The 16,415-nt window shown below is 46.5% G+C and overlaps 1 protein-coding gene across 1 annotated transcript in view; it reads left to right on the top strand.

The window, feature by feature from the left end:
• The window catches only part of LOC119382233 (uncharacterized), a 286,762-nt gene that overhangs the window by 169,605 nt on the left and 100,742 nt on the right, over positions 1 to 16,415 (top strand). Inside the window, exon 4 of the mRNA XM_049412767.1 lies at positions 8,592 to 8,695. Coding sequence (XP_049268724.1) covers positions 8,592 to 8,695 — 104 coding nt within the window. The remainder of the gene's footprint in view (positions 1 to 8,591; positions 8,696 to 16,415) is intronic.

Below are 16,415 nucleotides of genomic sequence, written 5' to 3'. Positions count from 1 at the left end.
TCCAGCACTTTGATTCTTCTGCGGCGACTGAGGTTCATACTGACGCCAGCGGAATTGGCATAGGTGCAGTTCTAGTACAGCGCTGCAATGAAGAGGAACACGCCATTGCATATGCCAGTAGAACTTTCAGCGAGCCGGAACGCAATTACACAGTGACTGATCAAGAATGTCTGGCACTCGTCTTCGCTGTTCAGTGATTCCGCTCATACCTGTACGGTCGTCCCTTCCAAGTGGCCACGGATCATCATTCCTTGTGCTGGCTTGTAAGCCTTGGCGATCCATCCGGCCGTCTTGCACGCTGGGCCCTACGCTTGCAAGAGTACGAATTTACGGTATTGTACAAGAGCGGCAGGAAACACGCTGACGCTGATTGCCTTTCGCGGATGCCGCTTGATACGACAGTTTGCGATGCCGACAATTTCGATCACCTCATTGCGTCAGTGACACCACTGGTCCCGGCGCTTCGTCTGCGAAGGGCGAAATATTACGCCGCGTATGTGCCGGACCAAGAAGACGAAGAAGTGTGTGGAGGTGGAAAAGAAGAAGATCTCTCGGCAGCTTCGTCGTGTGAGGTCTTCCCGCCCAAGCCTTCTGTCAATAAACCCCAAACCCTTACTGTGGGCGTAACAATATATGTATATATATATATATATATATATATATATATATATATATATATATATATATATATATATATATATATGTATATATATATATATATATATATATATATATATATATATATATATATATATATATATATGGGTTTAACACAACGGAGGCGTCGTCAACAGTGATATAAATATTTATTTCCCAACAGTTTCAGGAGGGGTCCTCCCTTCGTCAGGGGATGAGTTAAATTGACGTCGAAGTTCGAACTTGTTTCTTGCCGCGTCCCTCTCCCCTTCAAGGACATTTCAGAGAGAGTGAAGAAGACGACGAAGTGAGAAAAAACGAGGGAGAAAAAAGAAAAAGAAAACTGTATATGGCCTAAAGTCGTTGAAAGTCCACATGTTTAGGATCTCGTGTTTCCCGTTTTTATTCGTTCGCCGGGCCACCCAAAATTGTCGCCGCGGTGGGCGGGATGAGCCTGTGCCACCGCACGTGAGGGAAGAGTGTCCCCTTCATGGGTCGGCTTTCCACCTTTCATCTCAGCCCGTTCCTTGTGAATGGCCTCCAAGTGGAGGCCATTTGGAGGCCATTCTCTCGATTGAAGTGTTATCTCGATCAGTACTGACGACGACGGCTGAAATAATACTCCCCGTAACACTATTATTGAACCACACGTTGAGCTCGAAGATTTCGCTGTGCAGTAAAGCGTGCGAGGTTGAGTCGAGGAGGATGACGCGTTGAAACGGGTCGTTGAGGAGCGCGGTAGTATGCGGACGTGGATTTGAAGTGCTTTTCATGCCCACTGGCATTTGAGTACAAAAACACACTACCGAATACTTATGTGCTCTAGCAGCTACTATTTAATTTATGGTCTCCTAAAGCACTTTTCCAAGCCATCATCAAAAATCCTGAGTATCAGAGTTCATTGTCATACGAATCAATCACACTACAAAAAATTCGGCAGCTCCCACGCATCGTGGGAATCGGTTTCATGCGACGCAGTTAGCAAGTATGTCTATGCTGTATTTTATGGCTCTCAGCCAAGCGTTACGAGGTGGATCGACGTGTTTTTGTAAGTGTAGTAGCCGTGTACACATCGAGGGCTTACCAGGCACGTCGATAACACTGGCGTTTAAATGGTAACGTCAGCCCTCACGTTATGGTACACACGTCAGTATTATCGAAACTAAGTGCACTTTATGGCGCAATCATGTGAATATCATACGTAACTTTCGTTAATGTATTCCTCCGTGGTCGAGCAATGCTTCAATATAGCTTGCTGAATCATAGGAATACACATGTAATGTTTATTACACTGCTATAAAACAGGAGCCAACACTGGAACCGCAGACGTTAATCTGATATGACGCGTGCATCGTAGGAGTACATATGTAGTGTTTATGGCTTTCTTGTAAAATGAGATAGCCAGCACCACAACCACAGTAGACGTTGCACCGCCATTACGCCTGCATAGGCTGTTTTTCCAGACCAGTCTATCGACTTGGCGTGGCTCTGTGGTAGAATACCTGATTGCCACGCAGAATGCTTGGGTTCGATTCCTGCTGTGATGCTAATATTTATTGTTTCCATTTGTCGGGCGAACGCTGCCGATGTCGGCTTTTCTTAACGCTGTCGCATTTAAATTACCAATGTCGGTTCACGCCGTTCCGGTGTACATATAAACTGTCAATCACTTGTGGCGCATACCCCTACATGGCAACCAGTGGTAAACGGGTATGTGCCACACGTGTCTGGAGGAAACGGTTTGACGACGTACGGGAGAGGATTTTTTCACGTTATTTAGGTCATGACCCGACAGTCATATTCATCAAATCCTCTTACCCTCCCATGCCGATTTTGGCCAACACCAAGTTTAGGAGACGATCATGAGAGCACCCAGACGTAGGCGGCTAGATAGATAGATAGATAGAAAGAAACGCTCAAAGTGCCAAAGGCTCGCTAAGAAATGCTTCGCATTTTAAATATTTCGAATCTATCAAGTACTAGCGGTGTCTTAGGGAATTCTCGCATGGTTTAAGCGCTTCCTGGCTTCTTTCGTCCCACGAAGCGCGCTCGAAATGGGTACATCATAAAAGCGCACATCATAAAACCGAATCAATCTATTGCGGTGTGATTCAGGAGCGCGCTCGTGTCTGCTGAGTACTTTTAGCACACTATAGAGCGCGACGTCAGGCGTTTGGCGGCACCCTGTGGTAAGAAGTGCATCTGATCCAACCGCTGGTCTCGGTCTGCTATAGGCCAATAGCAGCAATCTGCTGTATGACGACCCTCTTAGAAGAGTTAGGACAGGCGTCCGCATGAAGGTAGGTTGCTTAAGAAAGCGATAACTTCGTGTTCTGCCTGGACACTTTCCTTGCCGGGCACGACTGCAATGTTTGCCTGAACTGGTGAGAGCGTCGTCTTCTTGCCGATATGTTCTTTTTTGCCAAACACGAGGGGTCGTGCAGGGCCCCTTTAAAGCTCATCGCTAATATTGCCACGCGCGCTTGTTAGTTTAGATTTGATATGATCGGGTTTCACTCACAAAAACTGCTACCACCAAGCACCGCAGGCCGCGCGGCAATGTTTAGAAACTTCGCGATTGTTTCAGTGTTCCGTCAAGATTACACGCAGGCCAAGAGTAACCAAAGTTTATTCTAGATCTAAAGCGAACACCAGCGATAGCGCTGGAAGCTTCGATAAGGCGACAAGTCGACGAAATGCTGGAGGATGACATCATACAGCCTTACAAGCGACCGTGCACTTCACCTGTTGTCTTGGTAATAATAAAAATAATTGTTCGGGTATTACGTCCCAAAACCACGATTTGATTGAGAGGGACGCCGTAGTGGAGAGCTCCGGAGCTTTCGACCGCCTTGGGTTCTTTCGTGTGCACCTAAATCTATGTACATGGGCCTTGATATTCACACGGGCGTTTCTTATTATCATTTTGCTGTATTCAGTTCTTGCCCACAAAGACTGTCAGCAACGCTCAGCGCAAACTACGCCTCAGTGTTCGAGAAGCTTCGCGAGTATTGTAGATCATTTTGTTAAGATTGCGCGCGAGACGCGAACACTCGAGCTTATTCTAGAGATTGCGCGAACAACCAGCGATATCGCTGGAAAGTTCGATAGCGCCTGTATAAAAGCCGACGCGCTTCACCGCTTGTCAGTTGATCGACGGTCGACGCTCTGTTCGCCGCTATTAGTGTATTGCTTTTCAGTTTCGCGGCCACAAGTTCGGCCAAATAAAGAGTTTCATCTCTGACGTGCTGACTGCCGCCTTGTCAACGTCACGACCACGTGACAATATTTTCGCCTCCAAGCGGTTGCCTTCGTGACGAAGGAAGGAACGCTGCGTTTCCGTGTCCATTACCGTCGCCTGAACAAGATCACGAAGGCTTCTATCCGCTCCCACGAATAGGCGACAACTTGGATCGACTCACTAAAGCAAAGTGCTTTTCTTCGATGGACCTCAAGGCAGGCGATTGGCAAATCCAAGTCGACGAGAAATACCGCGTAAAGACGGCGTTTGTAACACCGGACGGCCCGTTCGAGTTCAAGGTTATGCAACTTGATCTTTGGAGTGTTGTCAGGATTAAAGTGGCAGACTTCTCTTGTCTACTTGGATGACGTCGTCTTCGCTCCCAGCTTTGACGAACACCTCCGACGCCTTGAAAAAGTACTGCAGAAAATCAGGTCGTCTGGCCTAGCACTCAGACAGCAAAACTGCCGATTCGTGTAGGGCACGTCATCCTAGGGCACGCCATCAACTGTGGAGTTCGTCATGGGTTCGAAACAGCGCGAGAAATACGAGCACACCGAAAGAAAGAGACAGGACCAAGCGCTGAGCTACCAACAACGCTTTTTATTTATGCGAACACGAACAAATACGCTTTTCACATGTTAGGAGGGGGATGGGTATTGAAGAAACGTATGAGCCCTACCCTAAAGAATGCATCAAATTAACAGTGCGGATAGCTCATCGTTTTCTCGGTTAACGCTATCGAAGGTGAACTGACACATGCTGACCCAACGTTGTGCATTATGGAGGCTTCGTAGATTTGTCGGGCTGGGGAATCTCGGTATCTGCGAACGATGCGCATCTGCCGGAAATCGGGGCTACACCCGCACCTAGCGCAATGAATCGCCAAATTGCTGCCGGTCTTCGCTCCAAGATTACTGGCGTGTTTTCGCCGGTGGTCATTCACACACCGGCCCGTCTGACCGATGTACAATCCTCCACAGGACGTCGGGATCTCGTATGTTTTGCAGGGAAGAAAGCGAGTTGCATGTTTCTTCTGGCACGCGGATTTCTCAGAACTTGCCGCATTCACTCGTTTGCAGAGGGAGCTTTGTTTTATAGGAGCCGAGTAAACCACTGTTACTCCCGATCGCTCAGCCGCTTTTCTCACCCGGTGGGAGACGCCGTGCGGGTAGGGGATGACGAAAACTTTGGCCTTGTCAATTTGCGGTGGGGCTTTTTTTTCTTTGCAACCTAGGTTCGCGTAGGACCACTTCTGCCAGTCTTGCCAGAAACTGTTCTGGAAAGCCAGCCCTTGTCAACCTGTTCACTTGAAGGGCGAAACTTGAAGCGACTTGATGGGGGCAGGAACGACTTGGGACATTCCTCGCGGCGGTGAATGCGATGGCGCGTTTAACGAGCTTCGAGTAACGAGATGAAAGTGGCAGAAGGTCCTTCCTCGATTGTGGGGTATAAATCTAGCAGGTATGGCTGTCGTCCAGATGAGTCGTGAGGCCAAGGAAGCATATATTTTTTTTTGCCTTGAGGTAGCTCCTTAGTGAAGGAAATTCCAGGGAAGTTAGTGCTGAAGCTGCTGTAAATCTTGTCTGCCATGACGCTGGCTAAGTCAGTGTTCGCGTGGAATAAACAGAGGAACTCATCAACAAAACGAAAAATCTTCACCCACTGGATCTTCGTTAGGCTCTCCTCTGAGCGTCTGTCGTACCTTGCCAAGAGCAATTCGCTTAAGATGGGGGAAATGCAAGATCCCATGCAGACGCCCTCTTTTTGTACTGTCTTACGACTTGGTTGCTGAGCTAAAAGAATTAAAGCTTTAAAAGCCTGGGACCACTGGCGCCAACGGCGGAGCTCGCGCGACCCGCAGAAGATAGCCGCCATCACTACATTCCCGCCACACACCGACAATAACGCCGTGCGTCGACCTCTCGACCTGTGTAACTATTACAGGCGGTTTGTCAAAAACTTTTCCTGCATTGCCAAACCACTTAGTAACCTGACCAAGACCGACGTCGACTTTTAGTGGGAAACGCCGCAAAAAGAGAACTGATACGACGTTTGCAGTCCGCACCGATTCTGGCACACTTCGACGAAGATGCCGATTCAGAAAAACATTCACGTGTAAAGCAAAAGCTTTTAAGCGCACGAAAACGAGGACAGAAGAACTAAGAATTTGACAGGGCAGCGCTTGAATAAAAAATATATTAAAGAAATACACTCCGACGCAAGCTGCGTAGGACTTGGCGCCGTACTTGTACAACGGACGGAAGGTCGAGAAAGGGTCATCGCTTACGCTAGCCGGTCGCTGTCGAAGGCCGAATCAAATTATTCGACGACAGAAAAGGAGTGCCTTGCCATCATTTGGGCTACATCTATGTTTCGCCCCTACCTATACGGCAGGCTTTTCAAGGTCTTGAGCGATCATCACGCCTTGTGTTTGCTAGCAAAGTTGGAGGACCCTTCAGGGCGCCTCGCACGGTGGAGCCTCAGACTTCAGAAATTTGACGCAGCGCAAGCGATGTTGAAATACAACCAGACAGCTCACCGAAGAAAAACTGCCTATCATCCGCAGACGAATGGCCTATCCAAGCGTCTGAATAAAACCCTCACCTACATGCTGGCAATGTACGTCAACGTCGAACACAAGACTTGCGACGGCATCCTTCCGTACGTAACCTTCGCTTACAACATCGGAGTGCAAGGAACAACGCACATGGCACCCTTCAAGCTAGTTTACGGAAGGAGCCCGGCAACGACGCTCGACGCCATGCTGCCAACTGCCACCGTGAAATATGATCTCGACGTCGCCGCTTATTTGCATATCAAGATCCAACAGCGATCCCCTGCGTATCAAGATCCAGCAGATGATCGACAGCCGTCACTGCAGTCTTCGAAGACGTCACATGGAATACCAAGCGGGTGACCGTGTGTGGGTCTGGAAGGCGATGCACCGACGCGGACTTAGCGAGAAGCTTTTTCAACGATACTTCGGCCCGTACTGGGTACTTGGACGTCTCGGCGCACTCGACCACGAGGTTGACCCCGACGGCATGACCAACTCTCAGCGGCGCCGGGCGGGCCCCGGGCCTGCATGTGGTGCGCCTTAAGCCGTTCTATGCGCACTAGCGAACTTTTACAACTTTACTGTTCTACGCGCTTTCGTGTTTCCCTATACTCACGTATATGTTTATTTTTTCGAATGTCCGCCGCGATGGTTTAGCGGTGACTGCTGCTGACACGAAGGTCGCAGGTTCGATCACGGCCGCGGCGGTCGCATTTCGATGAACGCGAAGTGCTACAGGCCCGTGTACTGTGCGACGTCAGTGCACGTTGAAGAACGCCAGATGGTCGAAATTTCCGGAGCCCTTCACTACGTCGTGCCTCATAATCATATCGAGGTTCTGGCACGCAAAAAGCCACAAAAACTATTACCACTACTCGTCGCAGGTCACACCGCAGTGTCTAGAAACCGTGATTTTATCAGAATGCTCTGTCAAGATTACGCGCAGGCCACGAGTAACCAGGTTGATTCTAGCCCCAGCGTTAACGCTGGAAGGTTCGATAAGGCAGGCATAAAAGCCGATGTATTTCACAGATGAGCAGATTAGACAACGCCCGACGTCCGTGCTCGCCGTCACCTCTGCACAGCGGGTGTCGCTTGTAATCAGGGTCTCCTTTACCGAGCGCAAGTTCGCCCACTAAAGGATTTCATCTTTACCCACTGCGTCGTGCTTTTCTTCACCGTCACCCCAACGGCACAATATAAAGTACGTTTTAAATTCAAAGAAATCATACCTCCAGTTTTGGAAGTTGCGCATAGTTCCAAGCAATATCCGAACGCACGTTCAACAGAGTTGCAGCAAAAGGACCGACAAAGCCTTATCACGGTCGCCTGCTTCGTCTAGCATACAGGGAAATCACGTTTTTCAATTCATGTTTTGCAACTGCTGTGAGCGATGCAGTTATAGGAGTGTACAAGTACTGCGAAGCACTAAATGAGATTACTTTCCGCACACTTTGTTAAACTTTGTCGAACGTGCCACGCTCTCACGTTAATGCCATGAACGTTTTAACGCGATAGCGTTAAAGAGCTCGTATCGCAGAAATTCCGTCGTCGGCGTCGGCACCGTTGGTTGTGAGCGAAAAATCATCATCTTGTCCGTGACCGAAAAATCGAAAAAGCTGCAAATAAAATAAATAATAAAAATATTCGGTCCGAGTGAGAATCGAACCCAGGCCGTCTGCGTGGCAAGCCGGTGTTCTACCACACAGCCACGCCTCTGCTTGGCGCTGCATTGAAAGTAACTTTCATGCTTCCCAAAAATACGCGTCCTGTATACAGGCGTCACAGTACGAGATGCAATATCGCAGTAATATTGCGTGGTACAAGCGTACATTGCCATCGGGCGTCACACCATGTCAATATCATAACGACTTTCTGGTTTAAAGACAGCCACCCATTACAGAAAGCACATTACTGCGCGTTTTCCTTGAAGACCACGTAGTGGGTGCATCGCAACTTCGTAAAAGTTTCTCGCGCAAAATTGCCCCTGTTTTAAAGCATGCTACCCATTACATAAGGCACACACCTTAGTGCGCGCATTCTGTTAAACACTCGTAGTGTTCGAAGTGCGCACTAGGGGCAGGATATCCCTATCGCGTTCAACTCTTAAAGGCGAAGCTTAAGCGTCCCCCAATTTTATTTCACTCTTTGCAGGTGAACTACGAAATCAAATCACCAGCAGCGATAGCACCCATGTGTTGGTCGACGCGAAACTGGCTGAGAAAGTGAAAGGCGTCACTTCTACCATTTCTCTGAAGGTATGTGCGCTGGAAGAGTGGCAGTGTCGAAACGGGGATACCTGAAAATAAGAAAAGATGTACTACACTGCTCTGATTTATTCAACGAAATATTCGAGAAATTTTATCGCAGAGCTAGTGATAATGCTAGAGGAGCTCTAAGAAGCTTTCCTCCGTATTTCACAGTTTCTCCTAATACAGCTCCGTGAATGTCGTCTTCGGTGTTTCTCTTAAGGGCCGTGTGAGTTGCACATCGCTCATAATAATTTGACGAAATATGCCAGCTAATGAGGCAATAAACCTGTTCATTTTGAAGCAGCTTTTGAAGTGAAAAAATGCAGGCCTCTAGGCTCCCTTTTTTGGTGGTTACAGAGGCGTTACGTGAAACGCTTACAACGCTTAAACGCTCGCAAGGCCGCACACGGTGGAGCTTTCCCATCTAGAATAATACAATAAAACTTTTTGTTGGGCTAGTTGGTTATTCGACATAGTGTAAGATGATCAGCGCAAACTTGACTCCCGCAAACATACACACAAACACTCACTCATCCACCCGAGGAACACACACGACACTCAGCGCTCACTACCAACTGTTTATTGCACCTGAATGACCCTCTTATATAGGTACAGAAAAATGCACAAAACCAATGAAGAAGAAAGGTGCGCATGTGGAAAGCAACACACAAGCGAAGTATGAGCGCCCCCACCCCACCAGGCAAAAAAATTAAACAAATTTAAAAAGAAATACGAAAAAGCAGATACACCAGCAGATCACTAAATCCTTGCCTCGAGAAAAGATATTTCCTGTTGATGTAACACCAACGACGGCTCGCTAACACAATTGTCCTTATTTTTTCCAATAAAATATGCTTCCAACAGCAGAAGTGCAGATGATTTCAAGCTTCTTCCAAGAACCTGCGTGTCTGTAAATCGTGGTTCACACCCACATGCGGAAGTATGCGCCACAAGATGCGCATACTTATCCTCGTTTCTATTAAACTTTAGCGCATGCCCCTAAGCCGGTCATTCAGGCATCTCTCGGTCATCCCGATGTACTGTTTTCCGCAGGATAATGGAATAGAGTATACAACTCCCGTGGAACATTTGACGTAGGCTTTCACATGTTTCTTCAGGCAACCGCGTCTCTTGCTACCGCAAATGCGCGGACACAACTTGGCTAGCTTTTCTGGCGCCGAAAAGACCAGAGCCACTCCATGCCTAGCAGCAACCTTCTTCAGGTTATGGGAGAGCTTGTGCACGTACGGCATCACATGAAGCTTAGAACCCAATGGGTCCCAAGCAGCTCCATCCCTTTGTGTTCCACGTTTCATCTTCTGCATGAGAGCCTCGGCGACCGTGTTTATGACCGACGAAGGGAAGCGCGCAGCCGTTAACCGGTGGATCTGATCATAAAAACTACTGTGCATCTGGTGTGGACACGACTTTGTCAACGAAGATTCCAGGCAAAGTGAAGCAATTCCTCTTTTAACAATCTTAGAGTGCGCAGAATCATACGGCAACAGCCCCTTTTTCACACGAGGATGGTAATACCAACAAAAGTGTTCACGGTCCCACAGTAGCTTGAGGTCTAAAAACTGTAGGCAGGTCTCTGTGGGTACGTCGGAAGTGAAACTAAGTCCGCGTCCAAATTCTTTAAAAGCACTTAGTACAACATCGCAATAAGCACGCTCAACTTCATAAAAGGCATCGTTGATACACCAGTGTTGTAGGCGTTACCGAAAAAAAGTAACTAAATACGTTACTCGTTACGCTAACAAAAAAGGAACGCGTTACCACTCTACGCTACCTCTTAAAAAAGGTAACGCGTTACCGTTACAGTTACCCTAAAAAAGTAACGGACGTTACTTCCGCCGTTACTCTATGGTCAGAAATTTTATTCACCGCATGTCCACTGTAGGAACCCCAAATAACAGTTTTAGAAAGCTGATATTTATGATTCACACAAAACTACTGTCACAAACGACAATTTTTGCACGAAGTACTGATTTAACGAGAATAGGTTGCACAAATATGTCGTACCATGCGTGGCAACAGTAGCGTAGCCAGAAATGTTTTTCGGGGGTTGGGCGGGGGGCGGTAAACCATGCTTTATGTACGGTTGTGCGTGCGTTCGCATGTGCGCCTGTACATATACACATGGAAAATTGAAAGATTTCGGGGGGAGTTGGGAGGAGAGTTGAACCCCCACCCCCTTCCCCCGGCAACGCCAGTGCTTGGCAACAGTGGAGTGACCTAAAGTCGCCTGTACAGTCACATGTGATGGCTGACTGTGTGGCAGATGGTAAATCCATTTTCTCAATGTGACGTTAAACACAAAATTTGATTTTATCATCAACGCTCCCCCTCCTTAAAGAAAACACCACAACTCTCAATGAACTTACAGTAATTCTGACGGTGTGCTTCTACTAACAAGACCGATGATCAAATAGTCATAAAAAATGCTTAAACCGTTTAGTTTTGGGGAAAAAAGATTTGCACACATATGCATTTTTCGCCTTTGAAAATCTGTATACTTGCCTCAAAAATTGCAAGCGTTTATGTGAAGGTGTTCAAGTCAGCCTCGTTCGCTGAAAATTTTGGTAACTATAGAAACGTGTGCCCGCAGTTGCTGATAGAAAGAAGCAAATTTCGTTTTGAAAACAAAGTTGATAACCATCGCTAGATTATTACAAGGAGAATTTTCTAATAACTACGGCTTACTTGTAGAAATAAAGAAGCAGCTGCATTTCAAAGCTGTCATCGGACAGATTGCATCTCTTCTTAATGAATACGTCCGCACCTAAACTAAATGGGCATTCGAAGGACGCATTGGGTGGTACTCTTAACGCCTAATCAAGAAAAATAGCGCGAAAGAACGTATGACGAGACGAAGAAGGCTACAGCACAAGCGCATCTGCTGTAGCCTTCTTTGTCTCGTCCTACGTTTTTTCGCGCTATTTTCATTCATCACGAATTACCAACTCGTCCAACAGTTTATTCGTAACGTCTGGCGGGCCGGCATGACTACGACGCTGCGACAATAGAACGTTGGGGCGAGCTCTGCAATAGTGGCGCCTATAAGACGAGGGAATTTTGTGTAAAATAACCGGGATAATGTAAAAAACATGGTTGATCCCTCCGTCATAGGAATCGGAATAACACGAAAGTAAAACGTGCCCTTGTAGAAGTAACTGAATGTTTACTCTAGATTGATACGAGAGAGTTTGCACAATGTATATTGATGTCTGGCAGCTATAGCACCGTTTAAGGTGGATGCACCCACTTTGATGCTTGGTGGTACATCTCCATGCCGACGACTAACGTCCATGTTCAATGATTAAACAAACCCTTGTGGTAGCTGTAGTAGTTAACGGTGTAAGCGTAATCAGAGAACGAGATGTGATAGCCAGAAGAGCGTCGCATATTGGACGCAGACCTTGATCGCCATCTCGCGGCCTGTTAAAATGTGATTGAACACCACGGCCGCACTATAGGGAAACGCAAAGCGCGTCGTGCCGCCCTGGTAGCCCGGCCGCAATTTTGCTCGGGGCGAGCGCGCAGGCAGGGAACGCGGTGTTACAGCCAGGTGAGGCAGGCGCGCGTCGCAGAGCTATTTTTGTTTCGATTAGCGTGATGCTGTGAGCGAGGCCGACGCTTTTAGGACGCTTGCGTTAAGGTCGCCACCTCGCGATGTGGTAAGGCATTGACCAAATTGCACTTCTATTGAAAACGCGCCGAATGGGACGAACGTGTAACGCGTCGCAGGTACTAATCGCGGAGGGCACAGTAATGGTGAATTACTTGCCGCCCCCAGAGGGCAACACCACCCCGCCGACCCGGAGAGTGGTAGATATAAAAGGCGCATTTGTAATGCCTCTAGAGTCTGTGACCGTGGCGCAGTGGATAGCGCGCCCGGCATCTGCTGTTGCGGACCGAGCGGTCGTGGGTTCGATGTCCGTTGACGGAACTTTTGTCATCTGATTGTGTACATTTTTTCGACGTCATTTCCGTGACGGAAATGCGTCACTGAAGTCTTGTTGGACCCCGGCATAACACACTTTCGTGTTAAAAAAAGTAAAGAGTAACGTGGCACCTCACGTTACCGGAAAATGTTAACGTAAGTACGTTACCCGTTACAGTTCCTAAAGAGTAACCAGTACGTTACTAAGTTACCGAAAAAAGTAACGCGTTACCGGTAACGCCGTTACATGTAACGCGTTACCGGCAACACTGTGATACACACACTTATCGAAGTAAAACCATCCTCTTGAGAATCTAAAATGTGATCGGGGGGTGTATAGGGCGCCCGTTTGTCTAAAAGAATTAAGAAATCGTCAACATATCTAAAAATTTTTAAAACCTTCCCCCCACTTAAAAAGTTATCCAGCGCCCTATCTACGTCAGCTAAAAAAATGTCACACAGAACTGGGGCGACACACGAACCTATACAGATTCCTTGACCCACAGAGACCTGCCTACAGTTTTTAGACCTCAAGCTACTGTGGGACCGTGAACACTTTTGTTGGTATTACCATCCTCGTGTGAAAAAGGGGCTGTTGCCGTATGATTCTGCGCACTCTAAGATTGTTAAAAGAGGAATTGCTTCACTTTGCCTGGAATCTTCGTTGACAAAGTCGTGTCCACACCAGATGCACAGTAGTTTTTATGATCAGATCCACCGGTTAACGGCTGCGCGCTTCCCTTCGTCGGTCATAAACACGGTCGCCGAGGCTCTCATGCAGAAGATGAAACGTGGAACACAAAGGGATGGAGCTGCTTGGGACCCATTGGGTTCTAAGCTTCATGTGATGCCGTACGTGCACAAGCTCTCCCATATCCTGAAGAAGGTTGCTGCTACGCATGGAGTGGCTCTGGTCTTTTCGGCGCCAGAAAAGCTAGCCAAGTTGTGTCCGCGCATTTGCGATAGCAAGAGACGCGGTTGCCTGAAGAAACATGTGAAAGCCTACGTCAAATGTTCCACGGGAGTTGTATACTCTATTCCATTATCCTGCGGAAAACAGTACATCGGGATGACCGAGAGATGCCTGAATGACCGGCTTAGGGAGCATGCGCTAAAGTTTAATAGAAACGAGGATAAGTATGCGCATCTTGTGGCGCATACTTCCGCATGTGGGTGTGAACCACGATTTACAGACACGCAGGTTCTTGGAAGAAGCTTGAAATCATCTGCACTTCTGCTGTTGGAAGCATATTTTATTGGAAAAAAATAAGGACAATTGTGTTAGCGAGCCGTCGTTGGTGTTACATCAACAGGAAATATCTTTTCTCGAGGCAAGGATTTAGTGATCTGCTGGTTTATCTGCTTTTTCGTATTTCTTTTTCAATTTGTTTATTTTTTTACCTGGTGGGGTGGGGGCGCTCATACTTCGCTTGTGTGTTGCTTTCCACATGCGCACCTTTCTTCTTCATTGGTTTTGCGCATTTTTCTGTACCTATATAAGAGGGTCATTCAGGTGCAATAAACAGTTGGTAGTGAGCGCTGAGTGTCGTGTGTGTTCCTCGGGTGGATGAGTGAGTGTTTGTGTGTGTGTTTGCTGGAGTCAAGGTTGCGCTGATCATCCTACACTATGACATCTAGAATAAATAGGGGCAACCTGATGTGAAACACGCACGAAATATGAGGTACCTGAGATAAATGTTCATTTTAGTAAAAATATATGAAATACTTGGTTTACTTGGGCTTCTAACGGTCTGTTTCACACGAGGAGTGTAGTCCGCTCTCCTGATCTTTAAGGAAATTGTGGGTCACATGTGGTTTGTGTTTAGTTCCATAAAAAAGCATAAGGATAGTGGCAACCGATAGAGTTTTATTCCCTGTTCAATAAATAATAACATTTTTATTCAGTCTATCAAGAGTGCCATACCGACATTGCCGCAATGTGTCCATCAGTACTCCAAGTTGGTGCAGACAAACTCCAGATAATAAATCAGGCGCACATAAAATCTTCATAGCAGTTTATAGCGCAATATTTTTGTTGCAGTTTTTTTGGGAACCAAAGCAAATAATTACTTAGCCCGTGTATTTCATAAATATTTTATTCGTTATCGGAGGTTTGTAACTACTCGGTATATTGAGTGATGAAAGCGGGCACCAAGTTTATATTTAGCAAGCATAAGGAGGGCAGTAACTGCTTTTGCAATATGAGATTGCCGCCTTTATAATGTACTATTTGCCTTCTACGGAGTATTATCAGTGCATTTTACGTGCGACCAGAAATTTAGGCCACTACTACGCTGAAGTGAATACAAATTCCATCCCGAAGAAATTAATCAAACAAAAATGCGTCGTACACAATCAAATATTTATGGGAGAAGGTCAGTGCAGTTCTAGAAAGTGCGAGAAATGTTCAAACGTTGCTACAAGTGCTTGAAGTTTTTATATGAACATGCGAACATCATTCTTTGTTGTATAATATATATATATATATATATATATATATATATATATATATATATATATATATATACAATGAAGAAAGAAACTACGACTTTCGTTGGTTTGGCACTGTATATTTTAACCAACGTTTCGTCTGGTGGACCAGACTTTGTCAAAGTCTGGTCCACCAGAAGAAACGTTAGCTAAAATATACAGTGCGAAACCAACGAAAGTCGTAGTTTCTTTCTTCATTCCTTATTCTATCGGGGCCCGCGTGATTCTTTTCCCACTACTATATATATATATATATATATGTATATATATATATATGTACCTTGATTTCGTGAAGCACTTCCTGGATTCGGTCGTGTTACAGGTGCGCCAGCGACGCGGACGAACAAACGAACATAGCTATATGTATGTGTGTTTGAGTAGCTTCGCTAGCGTTGTAGATCGTTTTGTAAAGATCTCGCGCAGGACGGGAACAGTCAAGATTATTCCAGAGCTTGCGCGATCACCAGTCATAAAGCTGGAAAGTTCGATGCGATGTATAAAAGACGAGTTGCGGTGATGATCAGTATTTATTGCGATAGCAATTATATGGACACTCTCGGCTTGTTTTGCCGTCGCCGTCATGTCCCAGATATGTATATGTATGTATATATAAATAAAACCAACAAAGAAAAAGAAACAAGAAAAATTCGGCAGATCCCACGTACCGTGGGAATCGATGTTATGCGAAGCATAAGCGGGATGGTGACCGTGGCGTAATTTTTCACATTGAACGAAACGTTACGGAATGATGCTAGAGAAATATGGAAGTGGTATACGCGCACTCATATGTTGAAGAGTCGCATATGTATTATATAACCAGTTGCTTACAGTTGCGTAACGATGGCAGCAGCAACATGGGTGTTACCAACGCCAGACGCGGTAACCCGATATGTAGTGCTTATATTCTTTAATACTTGATAGCGCGAATCCAAACGGGACAAAGAAGGAACACAGATGCACAGGACAGGCGTTACTCGCAACTAAGCTAAATTCAGGAAAGTTTCCCTAGATATATACATAGCCGAGCGGCACGCGCAGGTGCACTGCATGTATTTTGCAGTCGCAGTTACAGTTGTTATGCTTATACTTGTCCGTTATGACGGACAACGCACTCCCGTTTCACGAACCCGTGTGTATGTGTAGAAGGGGTTCTTGACAGTTCTTGAACGAGGTCATCATCACCGTGATCAGTCAGCACCAGCAGCTGAACCAGACATGTTAATCGGATCCGTTCGTAATCGCGGCAATGAGGAGTCTAAATGTAGTGAAGTGCGTGGTATAGTGCAGCTG

Source organism: Rhipicephalus sanguineus, chromosome 2 (assembly GCF_013339695.2).
Source record: "Rhipicephalus sanguineus isolate Rsan-2018 chromosome 2, BIME_Rsan_1.4, whole genome shotgun sequence".
Lineage (NCBI taxonomy): Eukaryota > Metazoa > Arthropoda > Arachnida > Ixodida > Ixodidae > Rhipicephalus > Rhipicephalus sanguineus.
Note: the sequence above shows the minus strand (reverse complement) of the source record. Positions and strands in the feature narration are given on the sequence as shown.